This window comes from Chaetodon trifascialis, chromosome 15 (assembly GCF_039877785.1).
Source record: "Chaetodon trifascialis isolate fChaTrf1 chromosome 15, fChaTrf1.hap1, whole genome shotgun sequence".
Taxonomy (NCBI): domain Eukaryota; kingdom Metazoa; phylum Chordata; class Actinopteri; order Chaetodontiformes; family Chaetodontidae; genus Chaetodon; species Chaetodon trifascialis.
Window position 1 is genome coordinate 8150154 of NC_092070.1, and position 24877 is coordinate 8175030.

The 24877-nt window shown below is 44.9% G+C and overlaps 1 protein-coding gene across 1 annotated transcript in view; it reads left to right on the forward strand.

The window, feature by feature from the left end:
- The window catches only part of smurf2 (SMAD specific E3 ubiquitin protein ligase 2), a 45011-nt gene that overhangs the window by 9598 nt on the left and 10536 nt on the right, over positions 1-24877 (forward strand). The window contains exons 3-12 of the mRNA XM_070980790.1: positions 10557-10595; positions 12048-12156; positions 16245-16378; positions 18495-18560; positions 19089-19173; positions 19402-19485; positions 20002-20216; positions 21789-21873; positions 22877-23035; positions 23139-23186. Of these exons, the coding sequence (XP_070836891.1) occupies positions 10557-10595; positions 12048-12156; positions 16245-16378; positions 18495-18560; positions 19089-19173; positions 19402-19485; positions 20002-20216; positions 21789-21873; positions 22877-23035; positions 23139-23186 (1024 nt within the window). The remainder of the gene's footprint in view (positions 1-10556; positions 10596-12047; positions 12157-16244; positions 16379-18494; positions 18561-19088; positions 19174-19401; positions 19486-20001; positions 20217-21788; positions 21874-22876; positions 23036-23138; positions 23187-24877) is intronic.

Here is a 24877-nt window from a genome sequence, read left to right on the forward strand (position 1 = left end):
GCTGGATGGTAATGATGTAACACTGCTTCCCACTGAACTTGTGAAATCATTCTTAGAAACTGAAACTCCCCAAGATTTTAGGGGTTGGGTGGGGGACAAAGTGAAGAAGCAAAGCAGCATTTCTGGCTTTTAACGCAGCACTGTGTGGTGGTCCTCAACTTCTGTTAAACAGGTTGGTGCTATCCACCCTCTGCACTGCAGCTCGCTCCAGGCCTCTCCTCTGCTTTGCTCTCCTCCATTACATCAGAGGGGGCGAAGAAGCCAAGAAGCTAGGAGAGCCGTGCAGCCGTTGAATTCAACTCGGGGTCCCAGCCAACAGTAGTGCAAGCTTGCAGAAGCCCGAGCTGCGCCGCGCTCTGATTTGCTCACTGTTCTGACTTCTCACTTAGCAGCAGCGGTGAAGGTACTGTGGAAGACTTTACTTGCCTGGATGACTCTCCGTTAGGCACGTTGTATCACACAGAGTGGAAAGACAGAGTGATGTACTATGCAGGGGTAACAGGAATGCCACTAAAAATTGCCATTGTGGCATGGTTTCCCACTATTTGAAGCCGAAAATAGTCGGGGTGGACTAGTCTATTATGCAATTACAGTGGACTGTATCATGGAGGGAAAAGGTGACGTGAGACGGATGAAATGTTCTCACACTAAGAATGTTGCCAGCCTCTTTCCTCTCACGTGTGTGGATGTGTGTGGTGAGCTTCCCCATGTAGTCAAACAGGATTTCGCAAAGGAAGATGAGCTGTTCACTTCGCCTCGGTTGGTGTATTTGTTACAGTTGTGCATCTTTGTATAAACAGCTTTTGCCTTTGTTTAAAGACTGGTTTGGTCAGAAAGCAAATAGTTCAACAGCAGTGTTTCCCACAGGTTGTTCTCTGTGCTGGCGAGACCAGTCTCTTGTGTTTCACTTTTATTTTCATTGGCAATTAATCTGCCCATTATTTTTGTTAGTTTATAAAATGTCAGAAAGTAGTGAGGAATGTTCATTAGTTTCCAAATTAGTTGGCAAATATTCACATTAAAGAGGCTGGAATAGGAGAACTTTGATTACTTTTCCTAAAAAATGGCTCAATAACAGTCGAAGTGTCGAATCGTTGCAGCTCTAATAAGGTTTGCTTCTGAATATTCTCAGTCATGACCCGTCAGTCTGTCTGTCCGTTCAGTGTTTGTTATTGTTGCACGGCAATTGTCACTGTAGTTACAGTCCTCCAGCACAGCTGCCAGCGTTCTGCATCATGGCACCCAAAACAAAAGTTGACTTACTTGCCAGTTATTTATCCTGGTTGGTTGCCCAGATATTAACAGTGTCTAATGATGTCTGGGTTTCAATGCCGCCTCATCCTCTAACGGCAGAGCATCGTTTATATATAATGCCACCTCACTGAGCAGACTTGTGCTTCCTCTGAGTGTGTCGATGTGTTTCATGAGATCTCTCATCACTTATCCAGCAGGTGCCGAGTGTGATGATATCCAGTAATGGTGCACAGTGTGGCTTTTCTTCGTCCTGGCCTTTTATGAAGAGACGCCATGGGGGATATTTTATGCCTCTTGTCTTTTCTTTCCTCTAATTCCGCCATTGTTTTATGCTTCTGGTCACAGTCATTTGGTGCGGCAGATGTCCTAAGACGTCCTTTTACTCCAGTGTGTAACAAGAGTCGTGCGAATCTGCAGGGTCTGTGTTTGCTTTGCGGTATTTAAGGCACGTCATAGTGACTATGAGTTTCACTGCCGGTTCCCTCTCCACTCCTCAATAGTTGACAAGTTTGTTCTTTCCCCCTCTCACTCGGGACACGTGTGAGAAGGAGATGGAGCATGTCTTTGAATGCTTTTGAAAGGATCAAGTCCTTTCCCCCCCTTCTTTTTTGAAGTGTTTCCTTTCTGTTTTCCTCTCAGTATAAAGTGATGCACGGGGAGATTTTGTTACTTTTTCCTTTCTAATTTTCTGAATCTTGGAAATTGCAGGTCTGTTTAGAGGTATTAGGAGATTTTCCTGGCACTTAGTAGTTCCATGATCACTGTGCCATCAATGACTCTAATATCTATATTTTGTGACCAGGAGATCAGATTTGCATATTACATAAGTGGATTTGCTAAGATATAAAAACCTGCCAAAGCTGGGATATTTCCCAGTGCCTACAAGTCACTTTCCCTCAACCACATTTCCACAGTTAGCCTACACCCCGTGAAGAGTTGGACCGAGTTCCTGAAATTCTACACTGCTTCCTCGCTCTCTTCTGCCTGACTGCAGTTAAGGACTAAAGTTAAGTGGTGTAGCCAGGTCTTAAAAAAGTAACCCACTTTTGTCATGAATAGGCTAGCACTGAAGGTACTGTGAATGGGTGGTGCTGTTGACTCTGTGGCAGATGCACTCCATAAAGCAAGACCTTTTTGAGAGGCTCAATGTTTGGCATCTGCTTTTGAGAGATAATGAAGGTTTAACTGTTCTTGCACTATTACATCTCAAGTGTCAGAATGTGGATATTTAGTCGATTGGAACGTCTGTATAGCTGATCATTTTTTTGCCCTGTTAGTGAGAGTATGGCATCCTGACAATGGCAGCTGGGTGGACTGACACTCATAGGGCATTTCCTAGGGGACCAGGAACCTTTGAGGAACACCAGAACTAAACCTGCCTTTTGATTGGAGGAACCAGCGACTAAATATAGTTCATTTAGGACTTGTGCTTATAATTTAATGACCCATCCCTAACACAGACCCTGTGGCAACTACATGTCTATACCGCTTCATTTACAAAGCAGAGAAGTCCTCTAGTATCTAGAAATTAGTATTGCTTGCTGTCTGGTAACATAAAAAAAAATAATAAGGTATTATCAGCTTCTCAACTTAAATCAGATAAAGACTGAGGGGACTAGTAGAGAGAGTTAGTCAATGAATGAGAGAGGGAAAGGAGAGAGGATAAAGGGAGTGAACAAGAGAAATAAATTTCATTTAGGAATAGCTCCATAGTGGTTACATAATACAGCAAAAATAAATGACCATCAAACACTGAACACATCATCTGCTTTGGACATCTAGTTTCCCATCTTTTCCATCTCTGCGTATCATTTCATTACATTCATAAAATCATCATAGTCCCACCACAATAAATACAAACAACAATATGACAACCTTGTGGTTTTTCCTCGTGTGTTTGTGAGACAAAAGCATTTCAAATTGTTATGGTTCTTTAGATGAAGTGGAACTGCAAACAGGAATGCGCAAAAAGGAACACATGGTTCATCTGGCTCCATAGTTCCTGGAACTTTTTGTTCAACAAGGGCTTTGGGTCAGTGGCAGAGTGGGTTCACTTCAAAATGAACTTGGACTTATTCCCTGTGAACTGCGCCTATTTTCCTTCCTGTGTCTGACTGAGTGCCTGCATGTCTGTGAGGTTGCCATGCATGGACGCTCCGGCACCCAGCTCGTATCACCCTCCCCGCACCCTGCAACCCAGTGGCGAGGCGTCGTTCAAGACCAAGCAGTACTGCACACAGTGTCATTGAAGACCGATTAGGAGACGGCTCAGAGATTTGCAGGAGACAGATAAGGAACAGGTTCACCAGCATGCCCATCAGCAGTTGTCATTCACAACTCAGCCGTCTTCATCTCCATTTTGCTCCCTCCCTTTAGGTTTTAGGGAGGAGTGGAGAGGGGAAAGGGAAGCCTTTTGTTTATAGAACAATACTGCACATGAGAGTGCATGGGTCTGAGCCTGGAGTCAAAACAGGCAGACAGACAAACAGGCAGACAGGCAGAGGAAAGGTTGGGGGCTGGAAGAGTGGGGAGGAGGTACTGTTCCCTGAAGATGTGTCAGACTGTCTGGCGGTCTGGGTCAGTGCACTGGACTGGAGGAACCAGGTGGACAGGAAGGGAGGTTCAGAAGGGGGTCAACCTGAGCCAGTGGGCCTGAAGAGATGTGTTTAGGTTCACACAGCTATGATTCCACACAAGGAGAAGGTCAGCTGATACTTTGAAATGCCCCCCCTCTTTGTCTTATTAGGCTGTGTTTCCAGACAGTTTTGACTTGGGACAGGGATGGTAATGGTGGATTATAACCAGGCGGTTGTCTCTGTTCCCACACCCCCACTTCCTCCTCCTCATAGGCTCCAGTGTAATGGCTGACCGCAGAACAGCAGACTACAGGCAGTGTGAACCCTCTTTTCCCCACGGTGCTCTTTTTCTTTTCCCATGCTTCATTGTGGCAGTGTGTGTCTGTGTGAACACGACTGTTGGTGGCCGTGTATGTCAGTCCACAACTGACGAAAGCCCACTCCCATCTTGCTTTGACCAGTGATTGCTACCATGACAACGCCCCCTGCCCTCCCTCCCCCTAGACGTCACGTGACCCTCTCCCTCCCCAGGTGTTTGGCTTGCGTCTGGTGGACTTCATTGATTCGCCTGCACAGTAGGGCTCTTTGTGTGCCAGCCTGTGAGAAACTGGGCCCATCCTCTCCCCACAGGTGGAACTTTAACTTCACCCCAAGGTCTCCGTCTCTGCCTGCATGGAGCTGCTGTTGCCACTCAGAGGAATTGATTTTTATTAAGAGACGGGCTGGCAAAGGAGGGAGCTCAGCAAATGCGAGCTGATAATCAGCCAAATGTGGTGTTTGTTTAGCTTTCCCTGCTGTCCTCGGGGGAGGCAGCCCTATTTGGGCTGTAATGTGGAAAGCCATTATGTGACTAATAAGCTGCAATCAGCTGAGCAGCCACCGAGAACATACACGCAACACTCGAGCCTTAGTCACTGACAGACTTCTTCAAGCATTTGTTTCTTCCACTGGCAGTATGTGAGGCTATAGGGGGTGGTTAGATGATGCTGCGTTTTTTCCGACAGTGTTTTCATGTGTTTTAACCTCGTGTGTGAGCCTGCGATCGCATCCGTACATCCGTTATGTATTCACAGTTATGAATATGTGTGAGTTCAAGTATACTCATTGGAAAAATGCTTGATTTTCAACATAATCTGGTGTTTCATCTGCACAGTCATTCATGTAAACAGTATTTGAAATGAAGCGATCCGTCGTCGTCTTTGTTTGTTGTCTCCTGCTGTGTTGACTCGTCATCTCCTGTGTTGATCCCTTACTCTGGAAAATAGCAAGCGTTAAATAATCATAATCAAAATAGAAGTTAATAAAAACAGCTTGTGAAATAAAGTGACAGTCGACATTGATTGCTAGTGATATACAGAATTCAGAAAATGTATTTTTCACATTTGCTTTTATAGTAACAGTTTAGATGTGATGGTAAACGCTTCCAGAGTCTGGAAAGTTTTGGTTTAAGTGCCTTAAAAGGGCTCAAAAAGTGTTAGAATTTTGTGCTCAAATATCTGTATGAACACTGGTATGAACCCTTCTTCTGTGGTCTGCTTAAAATAACAATACTTAGTAAAGGAGAAGTGGGGCGACAGCCTAAAAGGTTTTGGTCATTTATCAGACGGAGGGAAGAGTGTGTGATCCCTGTTCCTGCTGAAAAGTCTCGTGTGGATGATTGGATGATGGAAAGTTAACTTGGAGAAGCTAAACTTCGCACTTGCAGTGATAAACTCGGATACCTGTGTGTTTGACTGATTTTGTGCTGCATACGAAAAGCAGCTAGCAGTGAAAAGCTGCATGCTGCCTTGTCATCCCTCTCAGAAGTCAGCACTGGTCTAAATGATGGCTGTTAGTGGAAAAGGCCTCTAATGCTGCTTTCTTTGTCTGTCGTCTTTATAAATGTGTCATAGCCGTCTCTTGCTTGCAGTCCCTGGCTGTGTGAGGCAGTGCGACCGGAATAAGAAACACGGGCAACACAGTGAAACCCTTCTCTCAGCTCTGCCTCCATACTTGCCGTCGCTATGACGACAGAGGATTTTAGATGGGCTGAGATGCACGGGGGTTATGTGATGCTTTTCCGGAGTGTGTGTCTGTATGTTTTTGTAACAGACAAGGAGAAAGTTAGAAACCACCGAGGAGTGTGATGATGCAGTCATCCCCCTGTTGGCTTCACTGTTCGATGCACAATAAAGGTTTCTTATTTTTAAACTGGTTAAAGACAGTTTAACAATTTGTCTAATACTATTTTGGAGCAAAGTAATGAATCAAAAGAGAATATCTATGTAGAAAACTTATAAAGATAAGTCAGTTGATCAGTTGTTCTGTTTTGATAGTTGATGAATCACTTCAGCTGCTTTTCAAACCAAAAAGCCAGATGTCTCTCTGCTTTTACCTTCTATAACATGTTCATTTTCCTTTCTTTTCTGTTATATATAATAGTAATTTGAATATATTTGGTTTTGTGGCAGATTAACCAATAATAAAATTGATTATTACTCATAGCCCTGTACTGTTCACCAAGCACAGGAACACAATGATGCGATTCTAACTGGTGTCTGAAACAAGGGTTTAGTGTTCCCAGTTTTCCCATCATTTCTTAAATCTCGGGGGCATGCATGTGTGTGTCCCTCACATTGTGGGGTTGACTGCGTGTGTGCTTACGTGTCACTCTTTCATTTTCATGCACAGAGGGAGAGGGAGCACATAATTATATTTGTCGGCTTGTGAGCATGAGAAAGCCTGTCCAGGGTGACCAATTAAACAGCAGATTTATGATGCTGCCCTGTAGGTGCAAGCTCGCCCACTTCCTTTTCTTAGGGAAGGCTTCTGTCATCAGGACCCCGTTTCCCACAACAGCACACATTTTGCCTGTTTGTCCTACATTCAGATCCCCCCTCCTCACCCCCCTCCCTACTCCTCTTCCTGTTTATTTATTTGATTTCCTCTCAGAAGCGGCTTTGTAAATTCAGAGCATCACAGTTACAATTAAAAGAACATCATTAGAGACTTGAAACCTTTGCATGCTAGAGGTGTGTTAGAAATACAGATTTGTGCACTCAAAGGGGATTGTCAGAGAGAAGGATGCAGAAACCCCAGAGATGCTCCATCAAACATAAATGAGGCCAGTCTTTCTACAGAGGGTGACACGGCAGCTCCAACCAACAGTCCTGAAAACCCAGCCCCCACCCTTCATGTCACAGATGTGAGAGTGCTTTGAGTCGTCGGCAGTCACAGCATCAGTCACAGAAAGACGGGGCGACTTTGCTGGTAGTCTGAGTGAAGCCCTCGGCTCAGCTAAAGGGCTCGGTTCAGCTTCTGATTCTTTTTTCCCCTCTCTGGGTGTGAGGCATGGGGAGGCCCACATTTTCTCCTCTAAGTGGACACTCAGGAGGAGAAGGAGCTGATTAGACAGGCTTTTGTAGACACCCAACTTGTGTTATTTGGTTGCCAACACTTCATAGAAATGGATCAAAGAGAACCCTGAAGAGGGAGCCACTACAAAATAGTTTCAGCAGTGTTTTAATGGAAAAGGAGAGAGTCGGGTCTACATTCATGCGTGAACTAGCTCGCATATATTACAAGGCTTCTGTCCACTGCATCTTTAATAATTCAGTCATCATTTAGTCATCGCCTATATTGTACTTCAGTCTCTCAGTGTGCATATCCAGTGTCATAAACGCTGTCTCAGGAGGCTTCACGCTGCAGTGTGTTTTGCGTGTGTACAGTATATAATGACACACATTTGTATCTGTGTGTCTGTCCTTATCCTCCGGGTGAGACTGCTGAGGTGGTATTGTAGAGCCTTACCAATCTCTCAACTGTTTGCCTACAAATGACCAAAAATCATGCTTTATGCAAAATAGGCAGTGGTTTTATAATGACTGTGCATTCTGATGCTTGGATTCCTCTGCGTCCTGATTGCTGTCCACGCGTCGGACTCCTAATTGGCTTCCCTGCTACCACTGCCTCCGGTTTTCACTGGTTTTCTCTCCATTGTCTGATTCCAGCCGCAGTTCAGCATGTTTTCATAAGAAGGATGGATAGGTAGAATCGTGGTGTTGCTTTCCTGCCATGTGGCTGGCAGAGGAATGCTTATGTACTCACTGGAGGGTCTGCAGGTTTTGCTCAGCTTACTTTTGTTTTAAGCTGAGCTGGCCATTGTGTGGGCCTTGTCATGTCTTGCCTTGCCCTGCAGTTGGTCTCGTTTTGTTTTTGCTGTCATTTCTTTGTACCGGTCTGCACTTTGAATGAAGGGTTTGTTGCCACTGCCTTACCTTTTTTTTTTTTTTTTTTTTGTAGAGTCATATTTCCCAGTGGTTCACTGTTCTTTCTCTCAACAACCTCATGTGGATTTGTTGCATTGTGACTTCTAGACTGGGGGACCGTGCTTGATGTTTTTTCTCCCTCTGGAAACACCATCAAATCATTGTCGGGCTCTTTTTGTCATTATGTATATGTTGTGTGTGGCGTGGGCAGCAGAAGCATTGTGTAAGCACAAAGCAAAATGTCACCTGTTGCCTTACCTCCACCTTTTTCACCCCTCTTAAGGCCTCGGAGCATGCATGTGCACACACACGCACACGTGCGCACTTATTCCATTGTTAATAATTAATTAGATCAGTGGAGCTGGAGCAGAGAACGAGTTGTCTCTGGGGCGTGTGTGTGTGTGCGCGTGTGCACATGCGCATGCTTGTCTGCGTGTTCAGGAAGAGCGCGTCTGAAAGCGATGCATACCAGATGTTTCAGAAATGAGGTGGGTTTCGCTGGAACGTAACACATTCCCAGGGATGTTTGCGGAAAGAAATTCTTCCTCATCTGTCGAGCATGTTCTGCACCCCTCCCCCTCCCCCTCCCCCCCCAGGAGGGTATGCATCCAGTTTACTTGTCTGTTTTTTGCTCCTCCCTCTGTCTTTTTTTAATAGGATACTTCTCATTAAACCCACAGCCGTGTGAGTGTGTGTGTGTGTGTGTGTGTCCCTTGTGCAGAATGCATATATAGATGTTGGTGTGTTTGACACTGGTGATTTGTGTGTTTCATTTTGCTGGCACGGCACACAGAAGGTACGTCCTCCTCCCTCTGATTCCTGGTGGGTGAAATAGTTTTCGCTAAGACCTAAAGTGATCCAGGGTGATATTTGACATGTCTGAGTATGTGTGGCATGGGACGGAGGGGGCAGATGAGTTGGCAGCGGCTGCAGATTGAATGACTTAAGCGGCAGTCTGCCACCATGGATTTGTCTGCTTGCATTAGCTAAGCAAAGACTGTGCACTGTCACCTGCACACTCAGGGAGTGGGCAGGCCAGAGAAAGGGCACATCCAACTAACTCAGGCTGTGACTAATGACTGTTGATCTGCTATTTTCTTGATTAATACCTGCATTGTTTGGTCTTATAAATGGCAGAAAGTCTTGAAAATCGCCCATAAAAGTTGTTAAAATTGAGGTTGACGTCCTCAAATTCCTTGTTTGACCCCAAGTGGATTCAGTTTTCTCTCACACATGACAAAGAAAAGCTGTAAACTGTCTCATTTCATAGGCTTGAAAAATGGCTTTAGTGATTAATCAATGATCACAATAGTTGCCTGTTATTTTTGTGTCAGTCGATCAATTGATTATAGTGACTAATCATTCTGACACTATGACGTCAGGTAGATATCACCCATGAAAGGTGTGAAATGGGCTCATATGGCAGCATGAGGCCTGTCATGCTGCAGCTGTCTTTAGACCAGTCTGCTGTTACAGTGATAAAACTTGGACTGCATGTAATGGGCAGTGTTGTGGATGGATGCAGTTTATGGTAAATGAATGGCTTTTCTTAATCAGTGAAACAGTGGGGCATCATTCTACATCCAAAAATAATGTATTTAATGCATATTGTTGTGCCATTTTACAAACTGAATTTTTATTTGATTTCAACTTTTTATACATCATATATCAATGAATTAAGAGCTCTTGAATAATCAAGATGAACTCTTTTAGCTTTGCAGTCACAAACAAAACAAAATATTTTAAATTGCATAAAATGAAGTAACCTGCTTTTTTACAGAATATGAGTTGAGCTATAAAATGGAATAGAAATTCTTAAATATTATTTGACGGTAGAACAGCTGTTAAATATAAAACTATGTTCATTATATTTCCATCTCTGTGCAAACCACTGAATCAGCCACATCCAGACCAATTAGTGTGTGTTTCCTCAGAAAACTTTTATCACAGAAATAAGCCAAACCAAAACTGTATTTCCATGCGCCTGACTCACAGGCTGTAACTGTAACTCCAGACAGCCCAGGTGGTGACTGAGCTTCCTCATCCATCCGGCTCTGCCTCATCACCTCAGCAACCGCCTCTGTGGCTCTCAAAAGGAGATCAACAGGATCAACCTCTCTGCTGCCGGCAGGCCGGTTTGGGACGAAGTATCTCTTCCTTTAGCTTAAACACTTAATTACAATGTCACAGTGACTTCAAACCTTTAGTGAAGGTCAGTTCCTCTGCTGGCGTTGAAGGGGTGTCTTGATGCACATAGTAGGCATAGTGTGCCATTACAATTCTTAGTTGTAGGTAAGAGATGGTTTGTATAATCTGTACTAAAGTCAGCCTGTGTTTAGCTTGTGTTTCCCTCTTTGAGTCCTGAACTCGACAAACCATTCCCTGCTGCCTATCCATGCACATTCCTGACGCTTTAAAACCCTGTTTTGCTTATATGTTCAATTAAGGCTTAACTGTTCCCTTTTCTTTTTTTTCACAGTCCTCTGCGCCAAAAACCTGGTGAAGAAAGACTTCTTCCGTAAGTATCCGCCAATCCCAACTGTTCATGATAAACCTATATTTGCTTTTCACACCCTGTTTGGTTTTCAGTTGTGGTTTTGTGGTGATGTGATGCATGCACTGTAAAATGTGGGTCACTTTGGGCCGATTGAGCGCCTTCAAAGGCGTACTACGATCTACTTATTTCGCAATTTCACCAGATGTGGATGGCTTACAGCGTATATCCTTGGAATTGGGAGAGTGTCATCTCTTTTCATTTGTGAAATGTCACTGAAATACAGCGAATATATTTTTGGGGCAACTTTCACTTCAAACAGTTTGCATAAAACACGCAGCTCATTTTCTCCGCTGAAGACTTAATAACTCACGTGTAGGTGTCTTTAGTGTTGCGATTGTTTGGGTGTGTTTGGGTCAGGCTGTCATGGTGAATGAGCATGTTAGAGGTCTTCTGCTCACTCAGGTGGTTTCTGTGGTGCCCATTCCTGCCATTCCAACGCCCAGGAGCTGAGCAAACATTCACTTAGGCTGGAAAGCAGCACTGAAACCATAGATAAAAGTGTGTGTGTGTGTGTGTGTGTGTGTGTGTGTGTGTGTGTGTGTGTGTGTGTGTGTGTGTGTGTGTGTGTGTGTGTGTGTGTGTGTGTGTGTGTGTGTGTGTGTGTGTGTGTGTGTGTGTGTGCGTGCGTGCGTGTGTGTGTGCGTGTGTGTGCGCGTGTGTGCGTGCGTGCGTGTGTGTGCATCCATGCGTGTGTTTGCATGTTCTGCTTCATGAACTAAATCCATAATGTGCTTGTCAGTAAGTCTTTGCTTATTTGTTGTGCTTTCTTTAAGCACATCTATATGATTTTCAAGGCAAATGTCAAACACAGGTCCCACCTATCAGTTATACACCTGCCACACATATTCTTTTGAATTAGTAATGCATTTTTCATTGTATAAAATGTCAAAAATAACAGATTCAGTGTCTCATAATATGAAACAGAGAACACAAACACTTTTACTCGGCACGGCAGGCAAATCTGACCATATGTTCGTATGTTCTCCTGATGAATGACTTAAATAACCTCTCACCAAACTCAAAACTGATGGGTTTTTGTCAACGAATGTGCTAATAGATTCAGCAGTAATCATTCTGTGTATTTTCCCTCATTTCCCTCAGAGCAACAAATTCATTTCTATTCATTTAGTCATTGAAAACTGTACTTTTCTCACCAAAGGACTTAATTCAGAAAATGCAACAAATCTGAGGAAGTAAACAATGAGTAATCTGTGAGTGGTCTGGACTGGTCCCCAAGCAGACAACAGTGCTGTAAACACCACAGCATCTGTGCCAGTTGTATTTATCACCATCTGCCATGTTAGCAAGTTAACACCGCTGCGTAATGTTGTCATTTGTGTCTTGTTACATTGTTTATCTGTGATTTATTCTTGGCGAATGCAGCTGAGGAGGTTTTTTCTTCCCTCCCCACAGGTCTCCCTGATCCCTTTGCCAAGGTTGTTGTGGACGGTTCAGGGCAATGCCACTCTACAGACACTGTGAGGAACACACTTGACCCCAAGTGGAACCAACACTATGACCTGTGAGTCCCAGAACCTTCTCATGCATTTGTTCCTGACATCTGTTTCCAAAGACAAAGCTAAAATCCCATTCCTCCTTTGTTTATTTGAATACTGCCCACCTTCCTAAAGACTTAATCTGATTACAAACAGCAGTTGAGTGTCTGCACAGGCTGTTACAATGCCTCAGTTTTTATGCCTTTCTTTTTTAACCTCAGTACTTGAGCACGCTGAGAAGTGACAGGCTGTGCCATTAACAGGACCTAAACAGCAACAGATGCAAACAGCTCTTGCATCTGCTTTCTCACTTATCTAGATACTCTGTAATGACATAACCCTGGAGCGCCAGCAAAGAGGCTAAAAATGTCCCTCGCAGCAGTATTTAAAGAAAGGAGGGGTGTCTCCAATATTATTTTCTTCCATTGACTGAAACACGTGCATGTCTTGTTGTACTCTGATTGCCTTTCCCAAAGATGGTTTGTCCCGTGAAAGCAACCTGGGGAAAAAAATAGAGATGGAGAGCGTGAGTGAAAATGTGAGAGTGAAAGTTTCCAGTATTCGCCCCGGTGTTTATCCAACCGTCATGCGTAGCCAACAGCGAGAGGAAGCACATGTCTCCGTTTGTTTGGTTGCTGGGGATACAGGACCCCTCTCTCTACATGGCTGTTAAATTAGCTACTCGTGTCATATTTGACAAGAGGCGGAAAAAGTCACGTGCACACCTTTTAAAAGATGGATCGATGGAGAGCTCATTTGTCCCATGAGCCTGCAGACGCAGCTGACTGGAGTTTATGTAAAAATTGCTTGTGTTTCTGTGCCAGCAATAAGTTCAACATCGGTGTGCCCCCTTTGCTCTCTGTCAGTGTTTCTCCTCAGCAGAAGACAGACAGACTCTCAGGTGGTGTGTTGGAGGAGAGGGGTTTTAATTGACTGAAAGCCGCCTAGCTGGCTCACACTTGTTAAAATACGCCTGCAACACCTGGTGTTCCGAATACAGCCGAGTGCATTAAAGCTGTTGGCAAGCGCTCTTTTTTTCCACTTTGTCGTATGTGCTCATGTGATGGTGTAGAAATCCTGTGTGTCTGTGAGTGTATGTGTGTGTGTGTGCATGCGTGGTCCTTGGTTTCATTGGTCAGCCACAGCCAGCAAACTGTCCCGTGAACTGTGACCCCCTCAGCATTGTTGCAGGATGTGGCCGGCATGCCAAGGATAGCAGACACAGTCTCTCTGGCTGCTTGCCCCTCACACGCTCTCTCCCTGCACCGCGTTTGTAAAGCAGACACAAAAATCACTAAAAATGACAGGACAGGCTTAAAATGAAGGAAGCATGAGCACAACAACCACTCCTGAAGATACAGTGATTATCAGAAATATAATATATATGTGTGTTTTAGAGGACCTTGATATTCACAGTGAGTGTCATGTCCCTCCAGTGTGCACTCCATCACATTTTGTTAATTTGGAGTTCTTCAAATATGGCATCATTAAATAATACATCTGCGCTGTTAAGTGCCCAGTCTAGACTCAAATTATTTATGCCCACTCATCTATCTATTTTTCCTCCCACCATGCGAGCTGAATTTCTATGGAAGCACCCAGTTAAACAGCACGTCCATTAATGCTTTATTAGATCCTTAGTGTTACTGTGTAGTGAAGGGCTGAGCAAAAGAGCCTTAAAAAAGTGCCACAATGCAGAAGAAGCATAAGAGACTCCTGATCTTCAACTACGTTTATCTGATATCTGTTAAGCTCTATAGTTCAATTGCTTTCTTTTATCTATTTTAACCATTTACATTTAGCTAAGAGTTTCCACCTGCTTACAATTGCAGCATGTGGCGTTCAGGTGTTACAGCTCACTCGGTGCAGAAGCACCCCCTGAGGTACAAGTACCCCTGGTTGTGAGTCAGTGTCAAGTTTTTAACAGCATCAGAGGACAGATTCAGTGGTTCCCTAGTGCAAGTCCATGTATTAAAAGATCTGTCAATCAATTTGAGAGCATCAGCGGGTTTCAAGTCCAAGTTGTGAATGTTAGTGTAGTGAGCCTTCCCTTTTGTTTCTGTTTGTATCTCAGATTGTGACCCGTGTTGCTGTTTCTCTCACTTTGACCATATGTTCTTGGCAGTAACTCGCAGGAAAAAGTTCCTAAAAACGCAGCCAAAGATGCGTCTTGTATGAATACAGTCTGCCAATAAAAGGATGTATTTAGAAAGCACATCTGACTCTTTAAATCTGCTGCTTTTTCCTTTTATTATAGTTTTCCCATTGTCTCTAGTGTGTGTGTGTGTGTGTGTGTGTGTGTGTGTGTGTGTGTGTGTGTGTGTGTGTGTGTGTGTGTGTGTGTGTGTGTGTGTGTGTGTGTGTGTGTGTGTGTGTGTGTGTGTGTGTGTGTGTGTGTGTGTGTGTGTGTGTGTGTGTGTGTGTATTATTACGTTATTGCCTATGACTGGTATTAAAAATCTTAGCCAGACTAATGAATTTTATTACATGGAGGGTGATCCAGATGACTGGGGTTTGGTTGTAATACTTCCCTCCCGTCACGTCTGTCTGACATAGCAGCTCTCTCACATCGCACCCCAGACAGGCATTTGGCTTCGGCTCAAAATGTCCAGACGTCTTACTCACAGCCCCATTGTTTCATATCCCTTTTGGTAAGCAGCATGATAATTACAGTGGGATGCAGTTCTGCGAATCGTACAGATGATTAGTTTTAGACTAAAGGAGGGAGCCCACCCGAGCAGATGTGCCACAACAGGTTCACATGGTGAGATTTTATCACACCCCCAGCCTCGTCTGACACACGAGGAGAGGGAGAGAGGGGAGCAGCATGAACACACTGGAGGAGACCTTTATAGGCAGTCAGGAAACAATCTGTTTCGTCTAGCTACACATCTTTGGTTGTCTGAACACAGTATAATTACCTGACCGTGTTCTTTACTTGCACGCATTCATGTTCCCATTTTTCATCTAGCGCCACCATCAGGTCATAACTTGAAATGTCTGATACTTTGGTTTATGATCAATACCTGCACTGCTAATGACATTCCCATCAGCCTCAGCTGTGCTTTGTGTTTTGTGCTAATTAGCAAATTAATATAAAAACACTAAAATGTTCAACCTTATACCTGCTTAACATCAACTTTTTTAGCAATGTCATTGTGAGCATGTTAGCATGGCGACATTAGCCTTTAGCTCAAAGCATTGCTGTGACTTAGCACAGTCTCACAGAGCTGCTAGCATGGCTACAGATTCTTCTTGTGTAATCTTTGTTCTGCAATTATTGATTACTTTGTGATGTTGTCATGTCACGAATGGTGTGATTTTTACAGCAGACATGCATGCAGTGTGTCTTGTGTATGAGCTTCTCCTAAAACTGCTTCAACATCATTTACTTGCAGACAAACAATCCTTGAATTATATAACTCAAATTACAACCCACAGCATTTGACAGCATGATTGATGACTGTTTAAACTCGATTACACTTTCAGTTAATCTTGTTCAATCAAACTGGTCATTTTGATTCTTCATATAAACCCAAAGGGAAGCTGGAAGCTTTGAGTTCCACCTCATTTAAAAAGCCATTTTGTCGAAGAAATGTAGACACTTTTTTTCACAGTCTGCCACGTTCTCAGAAACTCTGTCAGTTTCGAGTATTTTCATGGTTATTTCACAGCAGTTTTGTTGGTGCTCTCATCACGTCATCTCTCTACTGTGTCCCTCCCTCCCTCTGCCGTCTGTCCTGATATGTGGGACGGTGCCGCTGTGACCATTTAAATGATTCACAGGGTTGCAGTCTGCTTGTGTTGCTCTGTCTCACACTCAGACGCTCAGGGTCAGATTTACACATCCACTGGCTGGAAAATCCCTCTCAGCCACCGCACCTTCCTCTTCCCCTTCCTCTTCCGTGTCCCAACTGTGTCTCTTAACGTGTCCTTGATGAGGAGACTCTGTCGGATGTGTGTCTCCCCTGCATTGCGGAGGACATCCTGAGTGAGACATTAGCTCTTATAAAGTCTAACAGCCATTGTCACGTAATAATTCTTACAGCATCAACAAGAGAGTCCATCATTACTGAATATTAATCATGTCTCCTGCTTCTCTCTTCCCCCTTAGATACATCGGGAAATCAGATTCTATCACCATCAGCGTGTGGAATCACAAGAAGATTCACAAGAAGCAAGGGGCTGGGTTCCTGGGCTGTGTCCGCCTTCTGTCCAACGCTATCAACCGCCTTAAAGACACAGGCTGTAAGTGTCAGTATTAATCCAATGTATCAGCCTGTTAATGCCCTTTCTTATTATGTTTGAAATCTCTAAGCTGTGTGGGACTGTGGGACTCAGTCTGGACACTAGTGGAGGGGAGAAGTGTATTCACAAGTGGGTCTTATTTTGTTTTGCATGGTCACGGTCCTGCTGCCAGTTTTGCACTGTTCTGCTGATCAGCCATTGCTGCCGGTAACAGTTTACTCAGTTCATTCTTCTCCCTGATCTGAGACCAACTTTTAAATTATTTATTGTAGTTATTCATGAGACGTCAGTATTCTGATTATCGCTTAAATGAGGCCTTGTGCGTCAAGCCGGTCTTCTACCAGCAGTGTGATAAGAAGCAGAAGTTAATAACACAACGCTGCTGTCAGAGCTAAGTGACAGAACATGGAGTAGCTCCTTTTAGTGTCCTGTCTCCCTCACTAGGTCTGACAGAGGCCAGACCAATGTGAGAGAGGGGTCAACACTCTGCCCCCCTGCCAGAACAGGAAGAGCCAATCAACATCACCCTGCAATTACTGTAAAAAATGTCTCACGTCAGAAGCTAACTGGATAAATGAGATGGAGGCTTTAGTAAGTGGCTCCTAGTGAAAGCAGTGCCAGACAGTTATAGCTCCAACAAAGCGGTCTGGAGTGATTTTCCTGCACGGTGCGCCGGTACCTGCTCGCTGGGCCCGCTGCCTCGTCGGCAGGAGCAGGAAAGAATCCCACCGCCTTTCCTAGAAGCCCCTGACACTGTTGTTTTCCTGGAGCGACACAGGAAACCTGAGCCTTGTGCCACAGCTGTGAGTGGTTTGCTTCTGCATTTCCTTTCTCTCCTGGCCTCCTCCTCACCCCTTCAGTCTCCTCCATCGACTGGCAGCGTGTCCACACACACACACACACACACACACACACACACACACACACACACACACACACACACACACACACACACACACACACACACACACACACACACACAAAATGCCATTGTGACTAACCTCCCTCTATCTCCGTCTGCCGATCTAGACAACCGGTCATTTCACGCAGACATGCATAATTGTACAGCTATTTAAGTGTAAGCGTAGATTTGTTGTGTTCTCTTTGTTGTGGTCTCTCTCCCCATGTGAGTATTTGTCATTCTTTTGTATTTTTGTGTGGAATTTACCAGCAGTTGCAGTTTGTCCCCTCCACAGGCCTTGGAGAGGGCACTGGGTTGACTAAAATATTTGTGTATAATTGCAGAGTGTCTTTGGTTGACTGTAACATTTGTGTATAATTGCAGAGTGTCTGTGTCTCTTGTCTTTGTGTATATGACTATATACGTATTTAAGATGTATGTAGTTGTGAGTGCACTCCTCAGCATACATTTTACTGTCTGTTTGTGTGTTTTCTGTTTTCTCTGTGGCTGCTGACCTCCGGCCAGCCTTGTAACGGTTTGACCATTGCCTGTTTTGGTCCCTGTTTAGTCTAGACAGACATCCTGAGCTGATCTGCATGACACCCAGACAACAGAGAGCAGATAGTGGCATTTCTCATGTCTGCAGGCAACTTTTTTTGTCCACTTTTTTTTCTGCATGATCTCTCTCTTTCTCCCTCTCTTTCAAATTCCGCAGACTTTAAGAAGTTCAGACAAAGAGTTTCCAGACTTTGGCAGAAGTTCATGTCCATGCTAAGACTGAGTGGAATAGTGCAGGCTTTGTACTGAAATTTGTCAAATGTTTGACCTCTGCATTTGAACTGAAGCCTGCTCTGTACCGATGCTCAGTGAGACTTTTACAGCCCATGGCTGTTCCACAGACCAGACCATCTGTTCCAGGGCACAGCCGAGCTGTGGTCTACAGACTGAAGAATGAAACAGATAATGAGGGAGAGAGGAATTGACTCTGAGTGCTGTAAATGATACAGAGCAATGGGACTTGGAGGGGGAAAATGCATCTCAGCACATGCTAGTTTACATGCGTCTCTCTGACACTGATGAATCCTCTTTGCTGTCTCTCTTTTCCACTCTTTCTTTCATCTTTATTCTCATTTCCTGTTTGTCTCATCATGTACTCTTTGTCCCTGTCCCTGCCTTCATGTCTGCGCTCTCTGCACTTCTGTCTTCTCTCTCCAGACCAGAGACTAGACTTGAACAAGCTGAGTCCCAATGACAGTGACACAGTCAGAGGCCAGATAGTGGGTGAGTACAGATCTGCATGCAAGCAAAGATGCATTTGGTCACACAAAAAAAGATTTGGAAAATAGGCCACTTTAGTAGTTGCTGCAGTTCTTGTAGTAATCCTGGAGCTTGTAACGATCCTCCATGTTCTGGTTTGTTCTTGGATGTTGATGCATGGTGTATGGAGGTCCAAAATACTCCTGAGGATATCCTTTATAATGACATTAGAAGTGTATAAATATGACATGTATTCAGCTCTAGTCTGTCAAGTGTTGCCCTCTCCCGTTGCTCAGAAAGCTGTAACATATCACAGTCTTCATGTAAAATGTAGGTTTAGATTTCATAATACCAGACCCTCCCTGCAGAAGGAACAAATAAACTCACTTTAACCAGACCCTCCAGGATACCATGATAAAACCGAACCCTATCCCTGTTACTCATAAAGATATATAGCACCATTTTGAGCTTCGATAAAATATCTGTGCTTGCGCTGTAATCTGCTGTCTAGTAATCCTAGTGTGTGCATCTGTCTGCCATGTGTTGCTGCAGTGAGCCTGCAGTCTAGGGACCGGATAGGCACAGGAGGCCCTGTGGTGGACTGCAGTCGGCTGTTTGACAATGATCTTCCAGATGGGTGAGTGAGTTTGGGGAAATCTCTTATCATCTCAGAGGGAGCTTTTTGAGAGGCCGTTGCAAATCCAAAACAATAAATGCCACCTTTAGGTTCGGAGGGGAAAGATACGCGGAATATGATATTTACATGTGGTGAGACGGAGCAAGGAGCCAGAACACCACGAGATGGTTCTGTGGCTGCTTAACCATGTACACTCACTGCTGTGTCTGTGTATGTTCCTGCTGCCAGCTGGGAGGAGAGGAGGACAGCGTCTGGACGAATCCAGTACTTGAACCACATCACACGCACCACACAGTGGGAGAGGCCTACCAGGTGAGTACACTCCGCGGCCCTCAGAAACTCAAACCCAGACCTCTTAAATCAAACAGCAGCAGGTGGTGGAAGACCTCATCTCTGACCTCGGTGCTCCCAAACAAAAAAAAAGGTGTCAGACAGACTGCTGCAGACAGTGGTGTTTAATGATGTGGAAGACCCAGGGAAGTCACGGAGCTGACAGGATAGGAAAGAGAGGCACCTCTTCCCTGCTCTGGCTCTGTCTGTTCTTACTGTCTGTATCACTCAGGTCTTAACAGGCTTGACCTCAGGCGGTCTCAGTACACCTGTGTTTGATGGACTGTTTGTGTGCTGCCTTGTATAGATTTTCTAGTTAGCACCTGAAGACTTCCTGAATACTGCCTATTGATTTGCTGCTGTTTGTGTTTGTAGAGCTCACTTCCCCCTTTAAGCTTTCTTATACGTTCTCTATCTTTCTTTCTGATTGACCATCACCTTATTGTTTCTTCTTGGTTTCCTTCTCGATCCTCCTCCTCCTCCTCCTGTCCCTCTCAGGCCTGCATCAGAGTACTCCAGCCCCGGACGGCCTCTCAGCTGCATCGTGGATGAGAACACGCCAGTCAGCACAAACGGGGCCACGCCAACCACGGTGTTGCCGCCCAGTGGCGGCGACCAGCGGGCCCAGGAGAGACGGGTCCGCTCCCAGAGGCACCGCAACTACATGAGCAGAACCCACCTGCACACGCCCCCAGATCTCCCTGAAGGATATGGTTAGTGGGAAGCAAACCTTTGAAATAGTTAGCTAAAAATTAAACCTCTCAAATAGTTGGCTAAAGGTTATTGATAAATGACTGACTGAATGACTGACTGACTGACTGAATGAATGACAAATAATAATTAGTCATCTCATCCTCACTGCCTCACTTTTTGCTGCATGCTTAGCCAGTCTTGGATGATTATACGCAAATTGTGAACTGCGTTAAGAGCTGCTGTCCATAATATACAATGTTTGCAATTTGGATGACTGAAATGAAACAACGAATGAAGACATTTGGAACACCCCTATGAAGAGGTGTTTGAGTTCATCAGGCTGGGCAGTGGAGGTACATCTGAAGAAGACAGTTGGAAACCATGGCACTATAATATCAATATTGTATGTCCAGCTTTCCTGTCTGGAGACAGATAAATATTTAATATCCTGATTACACTAGAGTATGCTGTTTTTTGTTTTTTTCCTCTGCGAAAGCCATCTCTACTTCCACTATGAATCGTGTCATGATTGCAATGCTGTCGTGTTAATTGCTTCGCCCCTGCCCTCCTCCCTGCTTAACACTGGGCTCAGTCACCCGGCTGATCTGTAGCCTCATTCAGTCCAGCGCTGCTCTGATGACGCTGCAGCTCCACACAAGGAGCCTGAAATACTGGCTCCATTTTAGACAATCTAATTGAATTGATCTAGCTGTTAGAGTCTGGTGGCAGCCATTCACTCCCCCTCTGTTCTCCTTTCTGAACACAATCAGACGCATTCATGTCAAAGCAAACACACACACACACACACACACACACACACACACACACACACACACACACACACACACACACACACACACACAAGCTGCAGTCTCCCACACAACCCAACAGAGTTTTGTTTATCCTCACAGTAAAATCTGTAGGATTTAGGAGCCAGAGCGAGAGATGAATATCACAACTTTGCTCTCAGTCCTTCAGATTAGGAGGCCCCAAGCCTCACTGCGCTTGTCTCTGCATCTCTGTCCTTCCTCTCTTAATTCCAGTCAATTCCCTAAATGGCACCCAGTCTGTCAAACGTACATCACACACTCGTCAGGCGCGCGTGTGTTCGGAAGGTTACGTGTACAGGCATGTTAAAGCAGGGCGGTAGGTCCAAAGGGAGGCCACTCCATGGAAATATCTCTGTCAGGCTGTGATGAATGAGCTCACCAACTCAAAAGTCAGACAACCCCATCTCTCCTCTCCTTTCCTCTCCAATGTTCTTCACCCTGTCTCTCACCTCCCCCTCCTCCTCCTCCTCCACCTTTCCCTGGCTGCCTTTTGGGATCTCCACTGACTCCGGCAGTCCTTTTATCTCCATCTGTGTGAGCTCTCTCTTATGCAGACAGATTGTACGCACAGTCTGTCAGCATGTGGCACATGAATTGAACTCAGTTTCATTTTCCATAGATTTTAAACATTTGACATGCACTTGACGGCAGGGTCGAGGCAAAATCGTCTGGGTCCTCCCTCTTTAATTGATTCACATCATTGTCTGACCAAGAACGTCCAAATCTTACATGGATTAATCCCATTTTTATCTCTTCCTACAGAGCAGAGGACCACGCAGCAAGGCCAAGTGTACTTTCTCCACACTCAGACAGGTGTCAGCACGTGGCATGATCCCAGAGTGCCAAGGTAAGTCTGCCCCAAAGCCACAGCACTTTTCTTCTATCCACATATGTACTGTAAAACATGCAAAACACAAAAAAATAATGCATAGATGAGAAATTGGGCTCTCCACCGTCACTTGCATAGCTAATATTACCCAGAGCTTGTGTCACGGCGGTCTCTTAGTCCTGGTTCCCTTGTAGTTTGCCCTAAGCCTGCAGCTAATTATGAGGCTAACATGCTGTGAGAAGACCCATGTCACGGGGCTTGGACAGTGATTTGGTCCTCTGGCACAAGCTGCCTCGCTGTGAGACACATGGCCAACAGCACACAGGTCTCAATCGGCCATACCAGAGGCTCTTTGGCATTACTCGCTCAGGCACGTGTGTCCTATTGATTACCATATTCCAAAAGAAACTCACACACAGATCTGCATGCGTGACGGGCTTCAGTGCACTCCAGACGCTATCAATAAAACATGACTGATGTTATAGTACCTTGCCTCTGCTCACTTGCATTCTATCAGCATGTGAGTGATAGATGATATTTTTATCGGCCTTGATAGGAGGCCATTGGTCACGCCACACCTCACTGGGTGCTCCTCAGACAGCTCCAACATTAGCAGATGCCTCAGCTGCCAAGCTCTCATCGCTCGTGAGGCTCTGGTCCTTTTTGGCTTTATTCCTGCAAAACAGACAAGTCAGCGCCAGCGCAGAGAGCCTGCTGTAATTTCTGAACCTTTTTGTCTCCATGGAGTCCAGCTGAAAGGGGTTGCAGGGCAGCAGTAAATAATTTAGATGGGAGGAAGAAGAAAAATAGAATAAAAGTGATTTCTCAGACATCTCGGAATCTTGCTGTCCGCCTGAGTCCAGTTAGTCAGTGCTTTGGTATGTTTTATACCTAGAACTTGAGGCGTGCGTGTGTGCGTGCGCTTAGCCTCTCTTTTCCCCCATCCCACCCTACTTTGCCTCTATTTTTCTTGCGTACTGATGCTTCGTTGTGTGTTGTTCGCACGTCTGTTGCATTTCAGAGATCTGAGTAATGTGAACTGTGAGGAACTTGGTCCTCTACCTCCTGGATGGGAGATACGCAACACTGCCACCGGGAGGGTTTACTTTGTCGACCACAACAACCGAACCACGCAGTTCACAGACCCACGCCTCTCCGCCAACCTGCATCTAGTCCTAAAGTGAGTACCTTTGAGCCAGAAAAAATGTAACAAGACAGCACATAAAAAACACTGAGTATAAAAGCAGAGAGATTTATTTCCTGTCTGTGTTTTGTATCTGTAGTCCAAGCCCCAATGGTTCTCGTGGAGGCATCGAAAGTCAGAATGTCAGGTAAGGTTTGGGCTTCGTGCCGGTTGTCCTCACTTGCACACAGACAAGAACACGCACAAGCACACACTCCCCCAGACATTCACAGACTCGCTCACTTTGCCTCCCCTCAGTCTGTGTTTTACTGTGGGATCGTGTGCCAAGGTGTGTTCACCACCTGTAGCGGTTCAGTGGCCCTTCTGCTGAGCAGACGTTTGCGTGCGCGCGCGCACACACATGCACACATGCACACGCACACACACACACACACACACACACACACACACACACACACACACACACACACGCACACACACACACACACACCCAGAAATGCGTACACGGAGCACTCCCCCACAGTCTTTCTTTCCACACAAAAATTCAAATTCCTCAGGCCTGCAGAGGTTTTGATCATAAAGGCGTTTTAGCACACAATCCGTCACAAAGCTGGCTTTGGCCAGACATCAGATAGCCGAGTGGAAACCGAGGCTGCTGTGTCTGTGGATGAGGAGCGTCTTACGTCCAGGAAACGGAGCATAAATTTGATGCCCAAGTCAATGAATGAATTGTGTGAGTGTGAGTGTGTCTGTCTGCATAGGTGCATGTGTGTTGGGTTCATGCTTCCATGCTTGGTACATGCTTGCGTGCATGGATACACGTGTTGAGAATCTCTTCCCCTGTGCAGCTGTTCAAACACATACTGCACAGTGATATCTGCAGAATTACCCATAGGCCCTCGCTCCACAAAGGTAGGAGCAGCGTATGGGTGCTTTGGTGGGCCTCCTGCCTGATCTCATTCCTTCTCCGTGCAGAGACGGAATGCGTCGATGGAGAGATCAGGTTTCCTCTCTTTTTTTTCCTGTTCTGATGGATCAAAGAACGTGTTTGGGATTTTGAATTTGCTTTGCTTTTTTTTTCCCCCCCTGTCTGTGGCCCTCTGAAAAGTCTTATAAAAATGTAGCCCTGCATGCCACGTTTGTTTTTAATGTAGGAATTTCGTCAAGAGCATGACTATGCCCAGATGTGTGAAAGTCTCATGCATCGAATTTCTATAGTGTGTGTTTTCTCGCAACATGATTAGTTCACAACAAATCCAGGAAGTGGGCTTTTTTTTTTCATGCAACATCACAGGAATCACAGAAAACAAGTCTTTCTACAGTGATTAGTGTCAAGCAGTTATCATTTAGTACACTGGCAAGTTTTTGTTATGTGGTTTTAAGTGACAAATTAAATGATATAAAGTGTTTGATTAGGAGTGCCATACATCTCCCGCTTATTCAAAGGCACACAGACCTTGGCCTGACATTTGTGAAATAACGAATGCATGACTAAGATTTAACCTGAGCCAACAGCAATCCATTCGTATTACATTAACCCTGTAATTGATGATATATTGCCTCTTTGGTACAGTTTGTGTCCTCAGTGAAGCTGCTCTGTGGCTGCAGATAGAGCTTGAAGTGACTTTCTCGCTTGTGACAAAACTCTGGAAAAGATATCAGTCGTCATGAATTTCCATCAAGACATCTGCCTTTTATCAAGTCAGGGATTTTAGAAATTTTCACCCCACATGTGCCGTCATCCCACAAAAATGTGTGTGTGCGTGTGCGTACGTATGTATGTATGTATTTATGTGTGCGTGTATATATATAAATAATTTCCGTAAGAATTAGAATTTTATGACCTTTTTTATTTGCTGGAGACACAGCCGGAGCATC